This window comes from Nicrophorus vespilloides, unplaced genomic scaffold, assembly GCF_001412225.1.
Source record: "Nicrophorus vespilloides isolate i.1.1-1 unplaced genomic scaffold, Nicve_v1.0, whole genome shotgun sequence".
NCBI lineage: Eukaryota > Metazoa > Arthropoda > Insecta > Coleoptera > Silphidae > Nicrophorus > Nicrophorus vespilloides.
Window position 1 is genome coordinate 227,489 of NW_017100107.1, and position 20,975 is coordinate 248,463.

The 20,975-nt window shown below is 33.6% G+C and overlaps 2 protein-coding genes across 7 annotated transcripts in view; one reads left to right on the plus strand and one right to left on the minus strand.

The window, feature by feature from the left end:
• Nucleotides 1–818, plus strand: part of LOC108568316 (disintegrin and metalloproteinase domain-containing protein 11) — a 127,106-nt gene extending 126,288 nt beyond the window's left edge. For all 4 annotated transcript variants that reach the window (XM_017929319.1, XM_017929318.1, XM_017929320.1 and 1 more), the window contains exon 17: nucleotides 10–818. In XM_017929319.1, the coding sequence (XP_017784808.1) occupies nucleotides 10–250 (241 nt within the window). In that variant the 3' untranslated portion in view covers nucleotides 251–818. The remainder of the gene's footprint in view (nucleotides 1–9) is intronic.
• A 2,760-nt stretch (nucleotides 819–3,578) lies between these two features.
• The window catches only part of LOC108568315 (RING finger protein nhl-1), a 28,480-nt gene continuing 11,083 nt past the window's right edge, over nucleotides 3,579–20,975 (minus strand). The window contains exons 1-8 of one of the 3 annotated variants that reach the window (XM_017929316.1): nucleotides 20,588–20,708; nucleotides 8,863–9,003; nucleotides 7,179–8,627; nucleotides 5,205–6,486; nucleotides 4,826–5,145; nucleotides 4,630–4,770; nucleotides 4,193–4,410; nucleotides 3,579–3,988 (exon numbers count right to left, since the gene is read on the minus strand). In XM_017929316.1, the coding sequence (XP_017784805.1) occupies nucleotides 3,775–3,988; nucleotides 4,193–4,410; nucleotides 4,630–4,770; nucleotides 4,826–5,145; nucleotides 5,205–6,486; nucleotides 7,179–8,627; nucleotides 8,863–8,997 (3,759 nt within the window). In that variant the 5' untranslated portion in view covers nucleotides 8,998–9,003; nucleotides 20,588–20,708 and the 3' untranslated portion in view covers nucleotides 3,579–3,774. Of the gene's footprint in view, nucleotides 3,989–4,192; nucleotides 4,411–4,629; nucleotides 4,771–4,825; nucleotides 5,146–5,204; nucleotides 6,487–7,178; nucleotides 8,628–8,862; nucleotides 9,004–9,605; nucleotides 9,860–20,587; nucleotides 20,709–20,975 lie in introns of those variants that run through there. The other 2 variants (XM_017929317.1, XM_017929315.1) reach the window with 2 other exon arrangements.

Consider the following 20,975-nt stretch of genomic DNA (forward strand, 5'->3'; position numbering starts at 1 on the left):
ATTTTCTAGTGATGAATTTATTCAAGCTCAACAGCAACTAGCCCGCTGGGCTAGCGACGACGCGGTGCCACAGGCCGGCACCAGCGGGCAAATGCCGCGCGAATACTTTCCATCACCGAGCAGCTCCACCAGTGAGGAACCCACCAGCATCGTCAGAGCTCCGGCTCCCGTGCCGCCCGTTGTTACCGCTCCTCATCCGGAGCACGCCACCATCCACAGACCCAAACGTTACCCCGAATACAAACACTGATAGTGACTCACAGGGTAGACTCGCATCGCTCGCCGCGAATCAACCCATCATCCCATCAAACGGACTATTACAACCCAATCCCCCAAACCCCCCAGCAAACCCCCTTCAAAAAAAAAGAAACACCCACATCCCTAAGCATCCCCAGTTAAGTGTATCTAAATTAAGTCGGACTGACCAGAAGCGAGCAAAACCGAAACTCAACGGAAAGCGAAACGAGATTTAATACCATGGATGATATTAAACATATACAATATACATATATATAAAAAATAAATAAATATAGTTGTTGAGACATTTTTCCCGGTGCACCCGAGGAGTGCACGCGTTGTTCTTAAGCCGTGATCAATGATATGATGTGTAGTATTTCGGAGATACGAAACAGAAACCCGATTCTGCCTTAGTTGTGGCAACTCGCTCTCCAGTCTTACCAATCATCACCATAACAACCGCGTAAGAAGACATCTTCGTTGAGCGATGAAAGGCCGAGAGCAAGATAGCCAACCAAAAAAATAATACGTTATTACTTAATAATTAAAGCGAAAGCGAAGGAAGGAAGGAAGGAAAAATAAGCGTTATTACTTAAAATATATTATATAAAAGTATACACGAAATCTTTCGGCGACGAAATGATTTTTTATTGTAGTCGGTAAGTTAGTCACGAGAAAAACTGGAAAAGACGAAAGAGCGTTCCCATTTATTAGGTTCAAATTATTATCGAGGTACTAATACTACTATCTACGATATAAATCTGGGGTCTTCTTGAGCCCGCTTCACGAGGAGCTTTCCGTGTCGGAGCTTTGACGACGATGATCCTCTTAGACCAAAGCTTTGAAGGTGCAGTGGTCCACGCGCACATCCAACGCCCGGTCAGCTGCGCCCACCCAAAAAATTCAGGAAGCCGTGCAGCGGACTCATTGAAGCCGAAAACGATATGTTAAATAGAAAGAAAGCAACAGAAAAAAACAATATAAATATTTATTACGCTCTCCATCCAGTTTTCGTTTTCGTTTTTCACTTGGTTCGTCTGTTTCGTTTTTAATTTCTATTGTTAAAATGAAAAAATAATATTGTACAGTACTATCTTATGAGGTCGAAATGAGGGCGCGGGCAAAAGAAATTTAATGTAGCTGCAGTTTCCAAGTCGTCGAGTCGAATATTAATTCTGGGCCGTATTTGTTTATTACGTTCGTCTTTTTGATATATTAAATAATTAATAATAAAAAAAAGAAAACGAATTAATCACGATTTGATAGGCTATTTTATAAAGACGATGACTCCAAAAAGGAGATGAGAGATAATGCGAAGAAGAAGATGAATACGAAGAAGATGATGTAATCTCCATTGACTAAAATTTGATAGAAACTTTTATAAATAAATATTTTAGCGTGTAAACTTAGGCTTAAGCGATCCCATAGTTTAGGAATCGGCGACTTTGTGATGAAGATGATGATGAAAGTTGACTCAAAGCCCCGCGCCGTTGAGGCCGAAGAAGAGGAACGTAATTCTAAATGCTCAGAATAGTAGTGTGAAGACGTCTGCACCATTTTTAACCAAGAGAAAACTGGATTCCAAAACCAAAGAAGTGTCGTATGGATCGTATGGACGAGGGATGCGAAAGATAGAGGAAGAAAAGGTTAAGAAGAAGACGGGAAGAAAAACGAAGCAGCAGTAGGCATAGAGTGAAAGTGTGTATATAAAGAGGATTTAAAAGACGAAAGTAATAATTAACGAATGTATATGGAAAATAATTTAAAATGAGACAAAAAAAACGTAATAAGAGAAATAATATTAACGATACAATAGACATGTTGGCAAGACAAAAATATCATTACCTTAAATCAAATTAAAAAAAAAGAGATATGAAGAAAGTCATAGTTTTACGTTTTAAAGGAAGAATATAAATGATAAAATATTATTATTATATAAAAATAAGCGTGGGGATAAGAGGATTAATTTTAAAGGAGAAAGAGAGATAAGTAAAAAAGCGGAAAAAAAAGTATGAAATAAACAATTTAAAAAATAAATAAAATAAAGAGTAATGTATATCACGAGACGTTGGGTTTTTAAATAATTAAATGTCAATTATTACGTCCATATAACCTAAGGATCCGGTGTAATCGTTTTCAGTTGACGGGAAAACTAAGAGAGGAAGAAATAAGGATTTAAACAAAAAAAAAAACATATATAAAGAAAGAGAGAGAGAGGAGCTGAAATGAGAATGGAGAGAGCTATGGATGATTGCGTAGCTTAGTACTCGCTGTACAATGTACTTCTTCGGTTATTACTTTGTACCGCATCTACTGCTCTATTTGAGTTGTCGTTTGGTGTTTCTTTTTCCTCCCCCGAAAATTATAAATTGACGAACCACCGATCACTACAAAAAAAAACACTCCCCACCAAACCAACAAACTTATATTAAAGAAAAAGCAGCCCTTCCCTCGAATCGTTTCGCAATAGGACGGTATAATAAGTTTCGCTAAAAAAATGCACTTGTATCGGTTTAATTTCTGCACGAGTTTTTTTCTGTGAGGGCGACAAAACCACGTAAGAGTAAATATAAAAGAAATAAATAAAGATGATATTGTTATTTCGTTGATTATTGAAATGATGAAGGATGTATAAAACATGGTATTAAATGAGGTGAAGAAAAAAAATGTGAAGAAGAGGAAAAGAAAAATAATAACGGAGGATTATACAAAATATTTGCTCACTGTTGTATTATTTGTTAGGAACCGCGGCCGCGTTTCCCAAACTCCCACACCCACCTTCACCGGTCGTCGTCGCGCTTTTTCCTCGGAAGTGTTTATATGTTAGTTAACCTGAAGAACGACATCGCAATATCTCTTCGATCATACGCCGCTGTGCGTGGATTCGGAACGCAGCCACGGTTTTTGTGTTGAATATTATAAAGTATATATATACATAAATATATACATTAAAAAGAAATAACAAAAATATGTTATATATGCATGGGTACATATATACATATTTATATATATATATGAAAATGGAAGTGGAACAATGTAAAGAGGAATCAAGATACGTTTCAATCATTCCCTACGTTTTATTGTGTTCGTGTTTATTGAGATAATCATGGTTTCACGTGTTCCGTTTCACCGTGTCTTCATTTTATTTTGTTTGTGATTTCCTTGATTATTCGTATTGTTTATTTTATTGGGATATATAAGAATTAATGAGGAGGACAGATGGATGTAAATATAGTGTTTATGACGATATACACTGCCTAAATAAATGAATTATTACCTAAAAAAACCCCATTTTTTTCTTCAATCCCCTTCACCATTCACCCAAATAACTACAACACATATTAACAGAAATGCAAATAAACTTTATTCTCTTTGGTTAAAATTATAACACACGCAGATAATGGTAATCATAGTAAAAACTTAGTTGAGGTTCTGAGGATTAATTTTAAGTTAAGTTTCGATGAGTTATTGTGGTTATGGTTTCGTTTTCCCTCTCTCCTCCAAGAGTGTTATCCTTCTTTTTCAGTTTCGATCACCTTAGAAGACTTGAATTCGGTGATTCTCACGATCGCAAACCAAAATGTGACCATTGGACGAAATTGCTACACCTTCGAGACCCTTGAACTCTCCGTCCCTAACGCCCCATGAACCGAACGACTTCAGGAAAGTACCGTCCGGATGGAAGATTTGGATACGGTTGTTACCAGAGTCCGCAACGCAGATGTAACCTTGATCATCAACGGCGACTCCCCTAGAAAATTATATAAAAATCACAAAATGTCTTTGTATTGATCTTTCAGATTACTTAATTAATAACAGCTATAATAATATCATACATTTGTTTTAGACTCTATTATAACTACATAAACTTAAAATTTTTAATGAGTAAGTAAAGTAGTCTTTGAATTTTGTTAAGAATGTTATTGTAAATGTGTGTGTGTTATAGAAATTTTACCTTGGGAATTTGAATTGTCCTTCGGCCGATCCTTCTGAACCGAAAGCGGATATGACTCTACCATTGACATCAAAGATTTGTATCCTGTGGTTATTGCAGTCTGAGACTACAACGCGATTCGTGTTGGATACGGCGATGTAATGAGGATGCTCGAGCTGCCCTTGCTTGTTGCCCATGGATCCGAATTTCCCAACGAAAGTTCCATCCGATTGGAAAACCTATTTTTTTATATATATTTTGTTATATGTTTATTGTATAAGATGGAAGTATTTGTTTGTACCAGATAAGCGTACATGGGTTCTTATAGTACAGAGTCCACGTTAAGTAATATCTAGAGTTGCTTTCGCACTTGAGGAATGACCGAATTGGTTATAGATATACACCAATTTGGACCAGTATAAGTGCGTTATAAAATAAAATTGCAATTGAAAAGTTACCTGTACTCTGTGATTTTCTTTATCGCAGACGTAAATGAAACCGAGGGCGTCTGTTGTGATTCCCCAAGGATAATTGAATCGTCCGTCCGATGATCCTTGGCTTCCGAAAGCCCTCAGGAAACGTCCGGATGGATCGAAAACCTACGAATATATTGATTAGGGAACTGCCGAATTCGATGTTTCCGAAAGTTCATACTTGTATCCTGTGGTTGTACCTATCGGCAATGATGAATTGTCCTATTCTATTTACGGCAACTCCTGCCAAACAATCGAACTCCCCTTCGCCGTTTCCGTAAGTTCCGAATTCCTTCAGGAATTTACCGCTAGCATCGAAGACTTGGACTCTGTGGTTGGAAGAGTCCGCGACAACTATGTGGTTGTCGGGCCCCACGGCAACGCCGCGAGGCCACGTGAAACATCCGGCTTCGCTCCCCCGACTCCCTATCTCAAACAGCTTCTGGCCTTTCAACAAGTACTGACTCCTAGGGGTAGTACCTGCTGTTGCCACTGCGATACCTAAAATAGAAGCAAATAATTAGGTTTGGTTGTTAAGTGACAATTGTTTTTGAACTTACCGGCTGCTGCCGCCGCCGTAGCTGCTGTAGGGGTAGTGGGGGAGCCTTGCATGTTTTTTGAATCATCATCGGAGCTTCCCAATTCCGTCGACGATCTCAGCGGTAAACCTAAGGATAACCTTCTGGCAGCAGCCGAACTGCTCGCAGAAGATGGTGTCGCTGCAGAGGACGCAGAATCCTTATCTTTACCGGTACTCCTGTTGCCGTATTTGTTCTTCAGGTAGCGAGCCCAAGAGCTCAAAGCAGCGCCGTCCTTTTCGGCGCCAGCACTTCTGTCCGGAGAATTCTCGCGGGATTTAAGAGCGTGCGAGGATCGGCTCCTAGCAAGATCATTCATAGCTGATGAAGCGGAGCCATAGCCTTTGGAGGCCAAGTAGGCGGACGGATTAGTGGATGTGGGCGAGAGTGGTTCGTCTGGGTCATCATCGTCATTGAAATTATGACTTGATTTACTCCTGGCCAACCTCTGTCTGCGCTCCTTCAAAGCCATATACCTGGATCTACTCGTCGGGTATTTGCTTTCATCATCCAACGACGAATATTTATCGTCTTCTTCAGGTTGCACCGCAGCGGTGCTCTTACTCTTATTCAGAAATCTGCTCGTGTAACCGTACTTTGGCGGTTCCTCCTCTGGAGCTGGTTGTCTCGTACGCGTGCTGTATTTGCTGACCGGCGATTCTTCTCTTTGAGATCCATACCTTGACCTAGGTGCCGTGTATGCAGTCTCCTCCCTGCTAGTCTTCCTCGTTGATTCCGTGCTGTTCTCCCTTGCTAATTGACTGCGCGCGAGCAATGGACCAATATCAGATTTTGCAATTTCTTTGGTCTCCTTTGGTGGCGGTTCTTCAGATTCGCTCTCCGAACTCGTCTCCTCCTCGGAACTACTATCAGACTCATCTTCCTCCTTCGTAACTGCCGGCGGCGGAGTCGGAGTAGTCTTGTTGCTCAAGAATCTGCTCTGGAAGGGCTTATCCTTGCTGCTGTTTGAACTCGTCGACGAAACCCTTGTCCTGGAAGGTTGATCAGCAGTGTGATCCACGCTACCGCGCGATAAGTATTTCTGTTTAACTTCTTCAGTGGTGTATGCCGCACCGGTATTCCGCACGGCGTTAGAAGAGTTCGAGGAATCCGTAGAACTACTTGAGTCCGAGCTAGTGGATCGCGTCGCTTTTTTAGGTGGTTCCGCGGACGTTCTGCGCGCGGGAGTAACAGTTTTTGATGCCGCTTTTCTCTGTTGCGGCGTACTCGCCGATTCGTCCGATTCTTCGGCGCTCGATGTCGCCTAGAGAAAATAAACAAGTGGAAACAATTAAGGGATACTCCAGATATAGCAAAATACAGTGATAGAAAAAAAATACGAAAGTGTGAATGAGAAGGGCGAAGCGGTAAAAAAATCAAAAATCGATGCAAAAATATGTTATGGTCTTGTTAGTCGGTGAGTTTGCGGGGATTACTGTAGTTAGATGAGACAGTGCGTTCCTTTTACAACAAAAATATATATGAGAGCAATCATTAGGAACTCGCGTTTGAATAGTTCTGTATCCCTTGCATTTCCACTAGTTTACTTTCGATTAGCTAATCTCTCCAAAAACAGTAATCTTCATGCTTCAACACAACACAGGGATGGTAGGGGTGAGAGTCTCTTCAAGTTCATGAAGATTTATTTTATTTTTGTTTGTTTGATTAGGTGTTTTGTTTTTCATGCGCCAGTGTATATATATAAATATAATTGTGTAGTCTTCTAACTGCTAGGTCTAACATTTTATAATAGACGGTATTAAGTGTAATAATGACATTGGATGGTCACTTGATGATGTTGTTGTTGTTGAGGGATTTTTTTTTTGTTGATAGAATGAGTGAGAGAAAATAAAATAAAAAAGGAAGCAAACAACACATAGTAATTTCTAAATTTACAATCTAATCAGGTACTCTTTTTGTTTGGAGGTGTTACTGAGGAAACTCTGGTGGACTCACCTCGGCGGGCGCCGGAGTTTTTCTCGCGTGCCTGTCTTCAGGTTCGTCGCGTTTCACAGAAGGATGACGAGTTTCTGTTTCTGTCGAGGTGGTAGCGCCCTTATTTTGCTTCTTGATTTTAGCAATTTCATCGTCTTCGCTGGTTTGACGGTTTGCCTGAGGCGGAGGCCTCTTCGGTACGACTTTCGGAGGTTGAGGAGCGGGAACCGGGGTCGGGATTTCCTTTTCTTTCTTTTTTCCGCTTTCGGATTCTTGCAGCTTCTTCATCACTCTAGGAGAGTCGGCCAATCTGGTGATACCACTCAGAGGACCTCTGGCTACGTCTTCCGTATCCAAAACGCGTTCCCTTTCTTTATGCTGTTGCTCGCTAAATCTAACTCTGCTACTTTGTTCGGTATCAGAGTCGTTTTCGCCATGTCTATTGTACCTGGAACGGTAACGGCTGGACCTCGAAGGCCTGGAGGAGTCATCATAATCTTCACCGTAATCATTACCGCTCCTACCGTACCTGTCGTAGCGATCTCCAGTTCTGTTAGCTCTTTCTCCAAACTTCCTAGTTGGAGTGCTATCATCGCCCTCACCATAATACCCAGGCCTCTCCTCCTGCTGCCTAAACTGCGTAGCTAAGCGATGATCGCTCTTCGAGCGCATCAAACCAGGACTGGGAGTTTGAAGGGTATTACCTTGACCAAATGGATTGCTCGGATTCACGATGTTCAAATCACCGTAACCAGCAACATGCAGCACCAATTGATTAGGATCGTGTGCCAAGACCAATCTCACTTTCCTACTGTAATCAGAATTTTCGTACTCGAAATTCCTTATGAAATCAACAGTCTTCAAAAAGATCTCCTTAGCATCCATCAGTTCGCAATCATCCCAAGGCACATTCTCGTTAATATGTTTATCAGCCAGATCGCAGTTACTCAATATATTGGATATTTCCAGCTCCAAGTTATCTTTGAGATTAGTCAAAGTCCTAACTTCTGAACTCATGTATCTATCCAATTCGCCTCTCAGATATTCGGTACGATCCTTTACAGCTTTGGTAAGTCTTCTGTAAATTTCTTCAACTTCCTCGGAAACTGATAAACTATTGGTTTGGACGTTTTGGGCGTTCTTCTCTACCATCGAGAGAGCATCTTGCAGACGATGGATGCCTCTGCGAATTTGGTTATTGATCCTAACGATTTCTCTCCTCAAGATATCCATGTGAGCTCCTTTGCACTCCTCGCAGATCTTCTTTTCGCAATGTTGACACGAGCTGCAATAAGCCTTCTCGGAGCAAACATTGCATCTCTCCATTATTTGACCGCTCGTCGGATCCGGTAATTCTCCGGTAATCTCGATGTGTAACTCGAGGAAACGTTGAAGAGTCACGTTTGTGGGAAAACCTTGGACACCTTGGTAAGGGATTCTGTGTTCGGCCCTGCATTCTGGACATTTGACCTTAACAAACAACAAAATCAATTAATATATTTATTATATGCATATATTTTAGATGAAAGCTATTTTTGGGTATGAATTAAAATAGATGATGTTTATAAATTATGGAGAGCGGAATTGTATTTCGATACTATCCGAGATTTTGGCAAGCGCGGTGTTACAGAAATAAACTGCATCAGTTCAGTGAAAACGTTTCACTTTATTCAATGATCAAGATTTTTCGGTGAAGTTTAGTTACCTGTCTTCTCACGTAGTCGACGAGGCCCTCCATGCAGGGTTCCATGCAGAAGCTGTGTTGGCATGGTAACAGCTTCGGATTCCTGTAGCGGTCCAGGCAGATGGCACAGGTCAGCAATTGCTCGAACTGCTCCATATTTTGCTGCAAATTTCGATATTGGGAAATGGATTAAATAACTAAATTAAAAATTATAATAAATAAATAACAATATGTTAGCGATCGCCGGACGGACGGTTTTTCGCGAGCTGACCTAAACCCGTCTCCGGTTTTCTAAATTTAAGGCCTCGCGTCGCGACGCGCATGTACCAAACGGCACCGGCGTCCAGACGCCCCGAAGAATTCTCCAGAGTTCAGAACCACGGGTTTATTTTTGAGACACTCACAGTTTATATAGCGCGAAAATGTGGATTGCTGCCAACCTGCTGCGTTTCCAGCGATTTCCAAATCATTTATCTCCACACGAACTTAGCGAGCGTAAAAAACAACCAATGAAAAAGAAAAGAATCAAGAAATTTAAATAGAAATGTCTTTTCATTTGCACTATTATTGAGGTAAACTTGAAGAAAAGGCGCCTTCAAGAAATGAAGTTAAAAGCCGAATGATGTGTGTGTGTGATAATTAAATATAGCGGGGACCTTGAGAGGAGGCCCCGTATTTTTAGTAACTCTGTAACCCAATCCCTTCGTAAAGGGAATGCACACACACACACACTCTGCTTAGGTGTCTTAATTTGAACAACTTACATCTCCGCCCTCCGCTCGGCTTTCTTGCGGTTTGTTTATTCGTTAATCAACTTCCAATTCCGGGGAAAAAAACTGAACATTATTTCACTACAAACTTTTTTCGCACTGGAGGTGAGTTTGTTTGTACCGTGTCTGAGCTGTCTCTTGGTCTGCGTGCTCTTTTAGCACATGGACGGACGGTTTGTTCTAAATGCTATTTTAAACTGCCGGTAGTCTGAAGCGGCTATGAACTAGTTTTCCACTTGGCCCGTGTGATCTCGAACAACCTCCGTGGGTGCTTTTACGCGAATCCAAAATTAAAAAGAGGAGGAAGGAAAGATGGGGAAAAATGTGGACGCAGGAACGATGATGGGGCGAATTCGCACACGCACTCGAATGACCAATTCATATGTTTTTTGGCAATATCTTCACCTTTTGTCACCAGGCCAGAGTTCTATCACCATTTTCAGTTAAACCTGTTCTAGAACTATTCATGAATTAATTTACACTGTTTTTTGAGATTCCATCGGTTATGGGATTTTATTTATTCCTGGACGTCGCCTCATTCAATGCTACGCATCAAAGGCCACGCGCTTTCGTTTCAATGTCTTTTGGTATTTACAAACTTTACAAAAAAAACTTTTTAGAAAACTGTAACTCACATTTATCAATCTACTTTATTATCATAACAAAATATAAAACTCTAATTATAGTACTTTCACCTCACTTCTAAAATGAGTAAAAAGATAACTAATATTATTAACATTAATCAAATTACATTCTTACAATATTCACTAACAAATATTATTTTCAGCTTGAAATACTTTAAAGTTACTTTAGATATTAAGAATAAATAATGAAGAGTTTCAAGTGAAAATAATTATTTGATTTTTAACTTATTTTTTCAATGTATAATTAATATAAACATCAAATAATTCATTATTTTCAATTTAATATGTTTGAAAATTTAATTTTGCTTCCCTTCACTTGGTATTATATAATCATTATAAACTTCAACTAAAGCTATAATTATATAATTTAAACCCTTTTTTATATGGATTCTATTTATAAAAAAAAACAAAACATCAATTTCAATTTAAATCAAATGTTAACATCTTTCATTTATATAATCAATCGAAAATGAATAAACCTGAATTTTACATCTCCAAAAATTAATTTTATTTGTAACCCGAGTGTATAATCTTTATAAAACTTAAATAATTAATATTAACATTAAGTCTTCTAAAACATACAATTTTTTACTCAATTTTCAGGTATAGTGGAACCTCGCTTAACGAGAGAAATGCTCGTTATGCGAGGTGCTCGTTAAGCAAGTTTCAATGTATACAGGATTCATTATAAAAAGATTTAAAAATTTTCAAAAAAAATAGTCGATTTGTTGAACCTTTAACCCGCACTAAACGAGGTATTGCTGTACAATAAAACTTATCAACATTAAAGTATCTTAAGGTATATTTAATTTTAACTTTTTGTATATATTATCTATGTAAAATCAATATAAACTTTAACTAATAAATTATTTTTAACTTTTACTTTTTAATTCAATCCTAATTTTATAATCTGTATAAACTAAAAATAATTAGTTTTAATAATTCACCTTAACAGGATATAATTAATTTTAATCATTTTTTTAACATCTTTGAAATATACAACCAATATACTTATTATAGTTTATAAATAATTAAATATTCTCAATTTTGAATCTATTTAATTTAATCAATATAGTCGATTTCCATTATAACAAATAAATTTACTCCATTTTTACAGTATTTCAAATTGAAAAAAGTTATATTTAATTTTATTCGTATTTTCAACATCTTTGGAATTTATATATAATAACTCCATATGCAAATGCCGTATGTTACATAGCGCAACTATTTATAAAATTGCGTCACCGATTTTTCAGATGCACTTCTCCCTTTCCATTCGTTTCACGCTGTAACACGAATCCAACTACCTGCACTAAAAATAGTGTGACACTTTTTCTTCACTCCTAGTTGTTTTTTTTATTTAGCATCTGCTTCACAAAAGTGTTAAAAACTTTTTCGATTTTTTTACATCATCATCAAAGACTTAATTAAGATATTCTTTTATGTTTTAATTACATTTGTTTAATTATTGGATTAAGCTAATTATTTATATACTCATTGGAAAATGTATTTGATTATCAATGAGTTTTGATAAGTAAATAAATAAATTATTTATTTACTTATTAATTAAACTAATCCAATCAAAGTTAAATTATTTCTGAAATACAATTATATTATAATTATATTTCATTAATAAAGTGTAATAAATATATTTTTATCATTTTCATATATGCTTCCTTACTGACTTGCTTTTAGAAACTAAAAAGAAATAAAAATGTATTTTATGCAAACATTTTCATAAAAGTTAATTCTAGTAAAAAATAATAAGCGTGGATATCAATAAAAACTAATTTGTTAAAGTCGTGGCAATTTGAACCGAAATATCTGTATATGTCGGATACTGTTATCAATTGTTGGAAATTTAATGAGGAGCTTTCTATGCAGAGGACAATTAAGATTTGTTTCTCTCTTAACAGCTATAATTACCAATTAGGGAAGTTTTTCTATATTAAAAAAATGATCAAACTGAATTGATTTCTCTTCTTACTTTGATTATCAAAGAATTTTGATGAAGAAACACATTATAATTTTATATATTATTTTAATTAGATTATATTTTGTTATAATATAAGTCAATATTAATTTGTTCAAAGTGCGAAAAAAAAAATGTATGGAGATTTATCCTATCGACATTGTCGACAAAATGTGTTCATTAGTTACAGGAAAAAAAAGTAGAAAATGTCAGAAATTATTGGGTTTTTTCTCATTACTTTCTTATTAACAAGTGAAAAAATATATATCATTTTTTTATCTCATTTTTTTTTGTAATGACACCATTCTTGTATATTTCCAATGCAAGTAAGAAATTAATTTATGAATCAAAAGAAAATATAATAAATTATATTTGTTATAATATAGTGCGGATTCGATCAACTTGGATTCACTATTTATTTCTATATTAACTACATTTTTAGTTAAAATAAAAATAAATTCTAAAAAATTAGTATACAAAATTATTTTTTATATATAAATTTTCATTTTTTCTCCTTGATACAATCAAGCCTATTTTTGTGTAATTTATTTTTATGCGTTTATAACAATCTCGATTAGTCCGGTTTCAAACAGTGCACTTTGCGACGTATTGCTGTAATAATCATTGCTTCTAGTATTCTAAGGGGCGTTAATATAATCTGCAATTTGCTGAAAGCTTAAGGGTTTTGAAACGTAATGCACGTCGCAAAGGTCATCTGAAATTTACTACATAGCTTGGGTGAATTAAGCTTCAGCATTACTAGTTACTAGAATGGTGAAAGGTCAGCTAATATCGTCTTCCAGCAATTAATTCAATCTTAATCCAATTTAAATTAATTAGAAATTAGAGCAAAAAAAATGACGATTGTGTTCCAGACGTTAATACAAACTTAATCCAATTTCAATTATTTATAAATTATAAAAATAATGTAAAAGAAAAACAGGATAATTTCACTTTTCAACAAGAATAATAATCAACAAAAATAACGTACTTATATTTAGCTCAGCAATATTTATAAAATGGGATTTAAATTGGCGAATGCGAAGGTCAATTTCAATGTATCACATAGATTTTCGAAAAAAATAGAAATAACAGCCTTTAAGTTCTAAAAATACTGATGACTTCTAGATCAACAACAAATGTTAACATAAATATATTTGGTGCAAACGATTTAGTGGGGCAAACGTAAATAAATTAATCTATTCCTGCAATTTCATTATTAACTTTCAGATAAATATTTTGACTGCACTTTTTTCTTTAATTTTTTAAATAAATTATAAATTAATAAAAATCATAAAATTTTAAGTTTTTCTACAATTTTGAAAAATATTTCCTAGTTAAATTGTATTTTAACATATATTGGTCAAACGTTATGACAAAAGTTTTTCTTTTAATAAAATTTCCTTATAATTTTGCACTATTTGAAACTATACTAATCGAAGAAATTGAATATAAATAAATAACTCAAAATGAGATAATAATTTGTGTATAAAAACCATTTTTTTGTACAATTTGTTGACTTTATTTATATTATAATTTAGTTTGTTTTGAAATGATCAAACCGCACTGATCGAAACCGCACTATTGTTGTATATTGAGAAAATAATTATTATATAAAAATATAAACGTAATTACTAATTAAATAAAGTTCATAAAATCTGTTCAAGTTATTTTAATGAATACAAAGACACAAATGTTTCCTTGAAAAAGTAAAATTAAAACGAAACAATGATTACTGTGCAGAAAATGTGTTTGCAACTACCTTTGTTTTATGTATTTTCTCAAAGACATTTTTCTTTTCGTTGTTGATTACATGTTTTTTTTTTGTTTAACTTTCAGCAGTGTAAAAATGTGCAAACCCGTGCTATTTCTGTACGTAAAAGTGGCTATTTTTAAAATGCGATGCATTGTGCCTCGTACACACTCTCTTTCCACCTCCTGCACATATAGAGACAGAGGGAATGTGTATGAAAATTCCTACTCGGCTATGTACTTTATTTCAGTCAAAGGAACGATCCAAAGGCATGATTCAGCTAGAATCGCAGACTACAGGGGTCGTCGTGTTCTTAGCCCTATAAGTTGTTTATTTCTGTTCTTTTTTGATGTATATATTTTTTTAGGAAAAAAAAGTTTAGATGAAAAATCAAATATTTATTGAAAATTCCTGAACAAATAATGGAATAAATTTTGAATTTAATTTTTATTTCAAACTTAATCCAGTGATATCTTAACTGGGTGGAATATTAATAATATCGAAAGGGTTAAAAATATCCCATTTCATAATAAGGTTCAGCGAACCAGACCACAGAAATACAAGTAAATTTTATGAAAGTGGAGCGCAAATTGAAAAATGTCACTTTGTCGCCATCTATCAGTGTATGTCTGAACCTGCAGTTTATTCTTAACGTGGATAGGTGGCGCTGTAGGTCATAAATAGATACAAATGAAACAATCTACAGCTCTATCTTGTATAGTGCAAATAATCTGTTCCGCAAATATCCCGCACTGTTTGAAACCGGACTAATCAAGGACTTTAGTTTTTCTTTTAATTTTCAAAACCTTAGTATAGTTTTACATTTGATAACTATCAAATATAAACTAAACCAAGTGATAGTTATTATCAATATTAAGTACAATATTTTTGTAGCGAAATATAGCATACTATAATCGAAGTAATCTAAAAGTAAACACTAAAAAAATAAACTTGACAGTATTAAAGAAAACATCATTTTCTATAAAAAGTCTATGAAAGTCTGCAACCCAACATCTGCTGCAAACACTTGATTATTTAATTCTGCTTGAATTCTTTATTTTGTATATGGACTTTCTAATGATTACATTATTGAATCCAGTGATTCCCAACCTTTTTTGTGTCACGCCAAGCCTTTCTAAAATTCTTATTCCCCTTATGTAACATAAATATAATAAACCATACGGTTAAATTATCTACCTTTAAGTCTTACATAAATTAAAAAAAAAACAAAATTTCCTAATCTTTAGATATTTAGAGTTGTTTTTCTTCTTTTCATTGAGCATATTTTTTCTTTTTTATATAAATTCTGGCCAATAAATTATGATTATTATTATTATTTTTTTTTTAAGCGAAATCATTTTTTTAAATTTAAATAAAATTTTATAAAAAATCATTTATCATAAAGATTTAATGGATTTTTTTAATATTTTCAGATTATTTATCTTTGTAACAGTTCATTATTTTGTTATATTTATATACATTTGTTTCTGTTTAATAAAAAAACATAATAAGTTTTCAAACCAAGCATTAAAAATGATAAATGTGTAATATTTTGCAGTTCCCTATAAAACTTCAAATTTTCCTTATTCAAACATCAGGTATAATTTTACACAGACATTTTGTAGTTCTTTTTATCAATTGATTTTTTGATAAATAGGTTTATTTAATATATAGTATGAAACTTATTTAGCTTCGATCATAAAATATGTGTGTATTATATTTTAGAGCCAAAAGAACAATATTTGACTAGGGCGTCTTACACTACCGTAGGGAAGTTTCAAAATTCAATTTAATCGACTTTCTTTAATGGAATATTATCCCACAGCAAAGATTTTACATCGCTCATATATCATTAAATAGTAAAACCGCTCCAAACATAAACCGATCAAAAAGAAAAATATATGCGCCGAAAAGAAAATCGAAATTGCAGTAATTTTATTACAAATAAAAGATGTAATTTTATTACGTCTGCAGCGAGTCCAGATTTAATAATGCCTACAGAAATTGAACTGGACCAGCCCATATTTATAACTCCTATCAAACCAATATTTTTTTAATGATTAACCATTATTTATCTCTATTTTTGTTTGTTTTGGAACATTTATCATGACCGGCACAAAGTGTATATAGGTTGGGGCAAGCGAATTTTCCCAACGATAAATTGGAATTGAACACGTATTGCTACAAGCTTTACACACACACAATATGCAGTGCGCCCTTTAACACCGCGCGCATTGCGCCCTTTCAAATCTCGCGCGATAAATTATCTGTAACGCTGATATACGTTACACTGCGTCGACCCTTCTACTCTTTTTTGATAAATCAAAGAGGAAAATGTGAGGGCACGGAGTAGGCGGGAGGACGTCTGCGAAAAGAAAACACAAATAGGCGGACGCAATTTGAATCGCAAATTTCTAATTGTATAATTTATGATATGGAAATTCGTCGTGAAGATACACCTAATCGCGGAAAGGCTCTTAGCGCTCGCAAATAATTCATGAATTTTCAGTTTGATGACGTGAATGTCGTAAGTGGAGTGTATTTTTTTTATATATAACTTTTCAAGCTGTCGGTTTCCGCGAGGAAAAACCGTGCATTATATTCAATTTAGTCTCAGAGTTTAACTCAGCTTACAAAACGTTTTTTTTTTTCTTTGGATTTGCATTTGATAATCATAAAATACAAATGTTCATGTATTTTTTTTCAGTTACTTTAGCAAATTATTAATTTAATAATTTATGGATTAATATTATATTTTATTTTATATATAATTACAAATGAAACTTTCTTATAAAAGAGTAAAACGTGAAAATATGGATTGTTACGATTTTTAACAATTTGTTTAAATAAATATCCCACTTTTGTGAAAGAATATGATTTTACAGCTAAAATAAAATAAAATATACACTTATAGAAGAAATATATATAAACGTAATGAAATGTTGATATAATGAAATAAAATACAAATAAATATAATTTAAGTAATTCATGTGAAAAACATAATTTTGTTAACATTTCAAAATCTAAAGAAATTAAGTTTATTACTTTTACAATAAATATTTTATTTATTTTATCTACATCAAATTAAATCCCAGAAATAACTGACATTTTAAATTTGCCATTTTTGCCTCTACTAAAGAACAGATGGGACACTCTATACTAAACATTTCTAATAGTTAAACAATATGTTAAAATAGTCAAATGAAAAAGCATGAACTTTAAATTCGCAATACCAACTTCTACACTGATCATATCTATACAGATATTAATGTTGAAATCACAAAATATATTGTTTTCTCATTTCTTAAATTTTAGTTTTTTTTAAACTATTTTTTGCTTTTATTTGCGTTTTACTAAATACTGCGTATACTAAAAATTAAAAATATATATTGAGTATGAAAATTACAGAAGAAATTACAATGAATAAAAATCAATCAGCGATTTTCAAATTAAAAGAATTCCTTAAAAAAGCTATGTATTAACATTTTACTAATTAATCAAAAAAACTAGTAAATTTAGAAAATTTATTGAATGATACAGAAAATTTAATAGATGTCAATTTTTGTCTCAATTTTGTCCCATTAAATAATTCATTAATAATTTTTTATTTAGTAAGTTATGGCAATAATTTTATCTGTTTTTTTTTTACCGATTGAACTAAATGGACAAAATTAAATTATGAAAATGAAATTTAATATAAAACAAAAATACATATTTAATTAAAAAAAAAATGCATTCATTTTTTCAATAAATTATTTTATAATGTAGATTTTGAACATGTAGATTTATATTTACATATACATATTTTATTAATGTTTCTTCTTAAAAATAATAATATGTAGATTGAAATTTGGATCCCGTTTTAAATATAAAATCCCCATTTCTTTACGTAAACTGTTGCCTTTGATGTCGCAATTACTTAGATATTGAAGTAGGTACACGGCATCTCATTAAACTACTTGTATTATTCTGAGTAATTCCTCTTTTATCAAAAGAATGTGAATACGAAAGTCTTGCTAGAGTAAACTACTACAATGATCAATACTTAACAATTCAGTTGCGAAAGCTGATTAAAATGTAAATTCTTCTCGCTACGAGCTTTAAATCGCAAATTAACGACATGCAAATCCGTCTTTTAACAGATTTTTGTATGCGACGAATCGAAATCACTTCCATCGCATTTTCTGATAGTTTAATTATTTGAATATTCATTGATTTACTATAGAATTTTATATTTAGAATTCTAAAAAATAGTGCAAACAATAAGAATAACTGTTTCGTTTAGCCTTTTGTTGTGGTATATATATTTGTATATATTTGATTCTTCGATTAGTGCGGTTTCAACTAGTGCTACTATACGGATTAATGCTGTATATTTTTTGTACGAAAGTGAATTACTTTGTCCCAATATAATTTAAATTTAACTGCTTCAAATATGCTTAATCCAAAATTTCGTTTATTTTCGTATTAAATTATGCTTAATTGACTTGCATTTTCTTAAGTCTTAAATTACTTTCTTTGATGAATATAATTTAATCGTTAATCGTGGATTGATGTTATTTCGTGAAGTAGATTAAAGCCTTAATGAAAGTATTTTTGAATTATCTTATTTTTTTTTTGTTTTTATTTATGTACAATCTGTTTAAATTCTAATATAATTCGTATTTTCAAAATTTGAAATAAATTAATTAAATAAACACTTGTAACAATTGTAATTAATTAAAATGTTAATGAAATAATTTGTTTCTAATATTGAATGTTGCATTTTCCTCATGCATTGATTGAATATTTAATGTACATTGTAGGATTGTAATTACTGAGTTTGTCAATTTCGAAGTTATAAATGTGTATTAGTAATTTAAAAAGTAATGAGTTTTCTTGATTAAATGTTTTAAAACTTTATTGTTGATAATAATAACAAAGAACTTTAGTAAGTAAAGTATAGCAGAATTTTCGTTGATTTAATGGAATTGATGGAATCTGGAGGAAAATATGTTTCAGAGGGCGATAAACAAGGTAAGTAAATATCCGTTTGTGAAACCGCCGAAAACGAAATCCTCCTTAATATCCTTCAGACACGCGCCTTCCTTTACACCATATATTTCACAGCAGTATACAAAATAATAATTTTCTTTTAGGTCGTCGTTAATTCCGAAAGCACACAATATCAGAAATTTATTGCCGGCGCGTTTTCAAAAATCCCGCGCATTCTTATTTTCTAATTTGTACTTATTTTTATTATGCGCATTAAATTGTGTGAAAAGTTTTACTGCGCATAAATAACTTTAAACAGCCAAATAATAGTTATTATTATTCACAGTTTTAAAAATCCCGCGCATTTAAGTTTTCAATTTTGTGATTGTTTTATGTTGTGCGCCACATAAATTAATTCCTATGGGTCGTTATTATTAAAAAAAAGTTTTCAAAAAAAATCATTTCTGTTATGAATTTTATTCTTTTTTTTAATGATATACATTGACTCGTTATTATTATGAGCATTTATGAGCAAAAAAATCCCGCTTAATTTTTCCTTTTAATTATTTGCTTCTCTTATTGTTCTATGTGTACAAATGTGCCCGCCCGAAAGAATCGTTATTATTATTAGCATTTTCAAAAATCCCACTTAATTCAATTTTCAATTTTAGGCTTCGATTTTTGTTCCATCTATAGCACGAACAAATCCGAAAGAATCATTTCTATTATTATAGGTATTTTTAGAAATCCCGCTCATTTCAGTATTGAATTATCTTTTCAATTGTTTGATATTTATTGTACCAAATAAAACCAAAATTGTAGTTCGCAAATTTGTTGTGCTGTTATTAAGTTCGACTTTAAATTTTATTATATATTATTGCGAAGTACATTGTACTTTGTTTTTAAAAATCCCGCGCATTTCAGTTTCGAAATTGTTGTGCATCTCAAAAATAAAACCGAGATAGTCGTAATTTTGAAAAAATTCTGTTAATTTCAGATTTAATTTTTTTTTTGGGTATGCATATTGCATAAATAAAACCCAAAGAGTCATTACCATTAAACGTATTTTCAAAAATCCCGCGTATTACTGTTTTCAATTTTGTGGTTTTTGTTTATTGTACGCCACATGAATAAATCGGTATTATTAAACACGTTTTCGAAAATCCCGCGCAATACAGTTATCAATTTTTGCACCATGATTTTATTTTAGCAACGTGCATCGTATGAATAAAACCGTAAGAGTCGTTATTATTATGGCCGGAAATAAATAGTTCAGTATTAAATTGCGAATGGCGGCGTTAAATACGAAATTGGGCAATTAAAAAGTTGTCGAGGGGAGGCGATAACTGGCGCAGTTATTGAAATTGATATAGCTCTTGATTCAGGGATACAATCTGAATATTGGATAAAGGGAGTTTGGAGCGGGGGCGGGCGGGGGTTGTTACTTTCCAGGAATGGCATTTTAATAGTTGATGCTTTTATTAATTAAAATTGAGTCCACGAATAATTTATCAGGTCTGCCGCCTTACGCGAGGGGCCCTAGAGGGGGGGTTTGGCAGGGGTGGGCGGCGCGCGGGGGCGGCTGCCAACGAGTGCTTGGATTACGACGGTGAATTATAAAGGAGGAAATTACCTGTTCTTGCTTTTCTTGCTTCTGGTGGGACGGTCGTTCATCCGAGGCCCCGCGGGCCTTTCTCCTCTTTCACCGATCCCAGATCTTTCAACTCTTCGTTGTGGCTCTGCAACATTTTCAATTATTTACACACGACACAAACAAACAAAAAAATATATATTTGTATAAAATAAGAATGGGAATAAAGAAAACTCGTATTCGCGTTGCCGTTTGTTTGTTCTTTGGGATAACATCAAAGGGAATTAGCGTATAAACATATCGCGTCTCCGGGCTCTTCCTGCCCCAGGCGTACATACTCCTTAATTAGTTGCGCTACATTAAACTACAAAATACCAAAGCTACTCATAATATAGCTTTTATTTCAAGTAATAGTATTCCCCGTATTTGT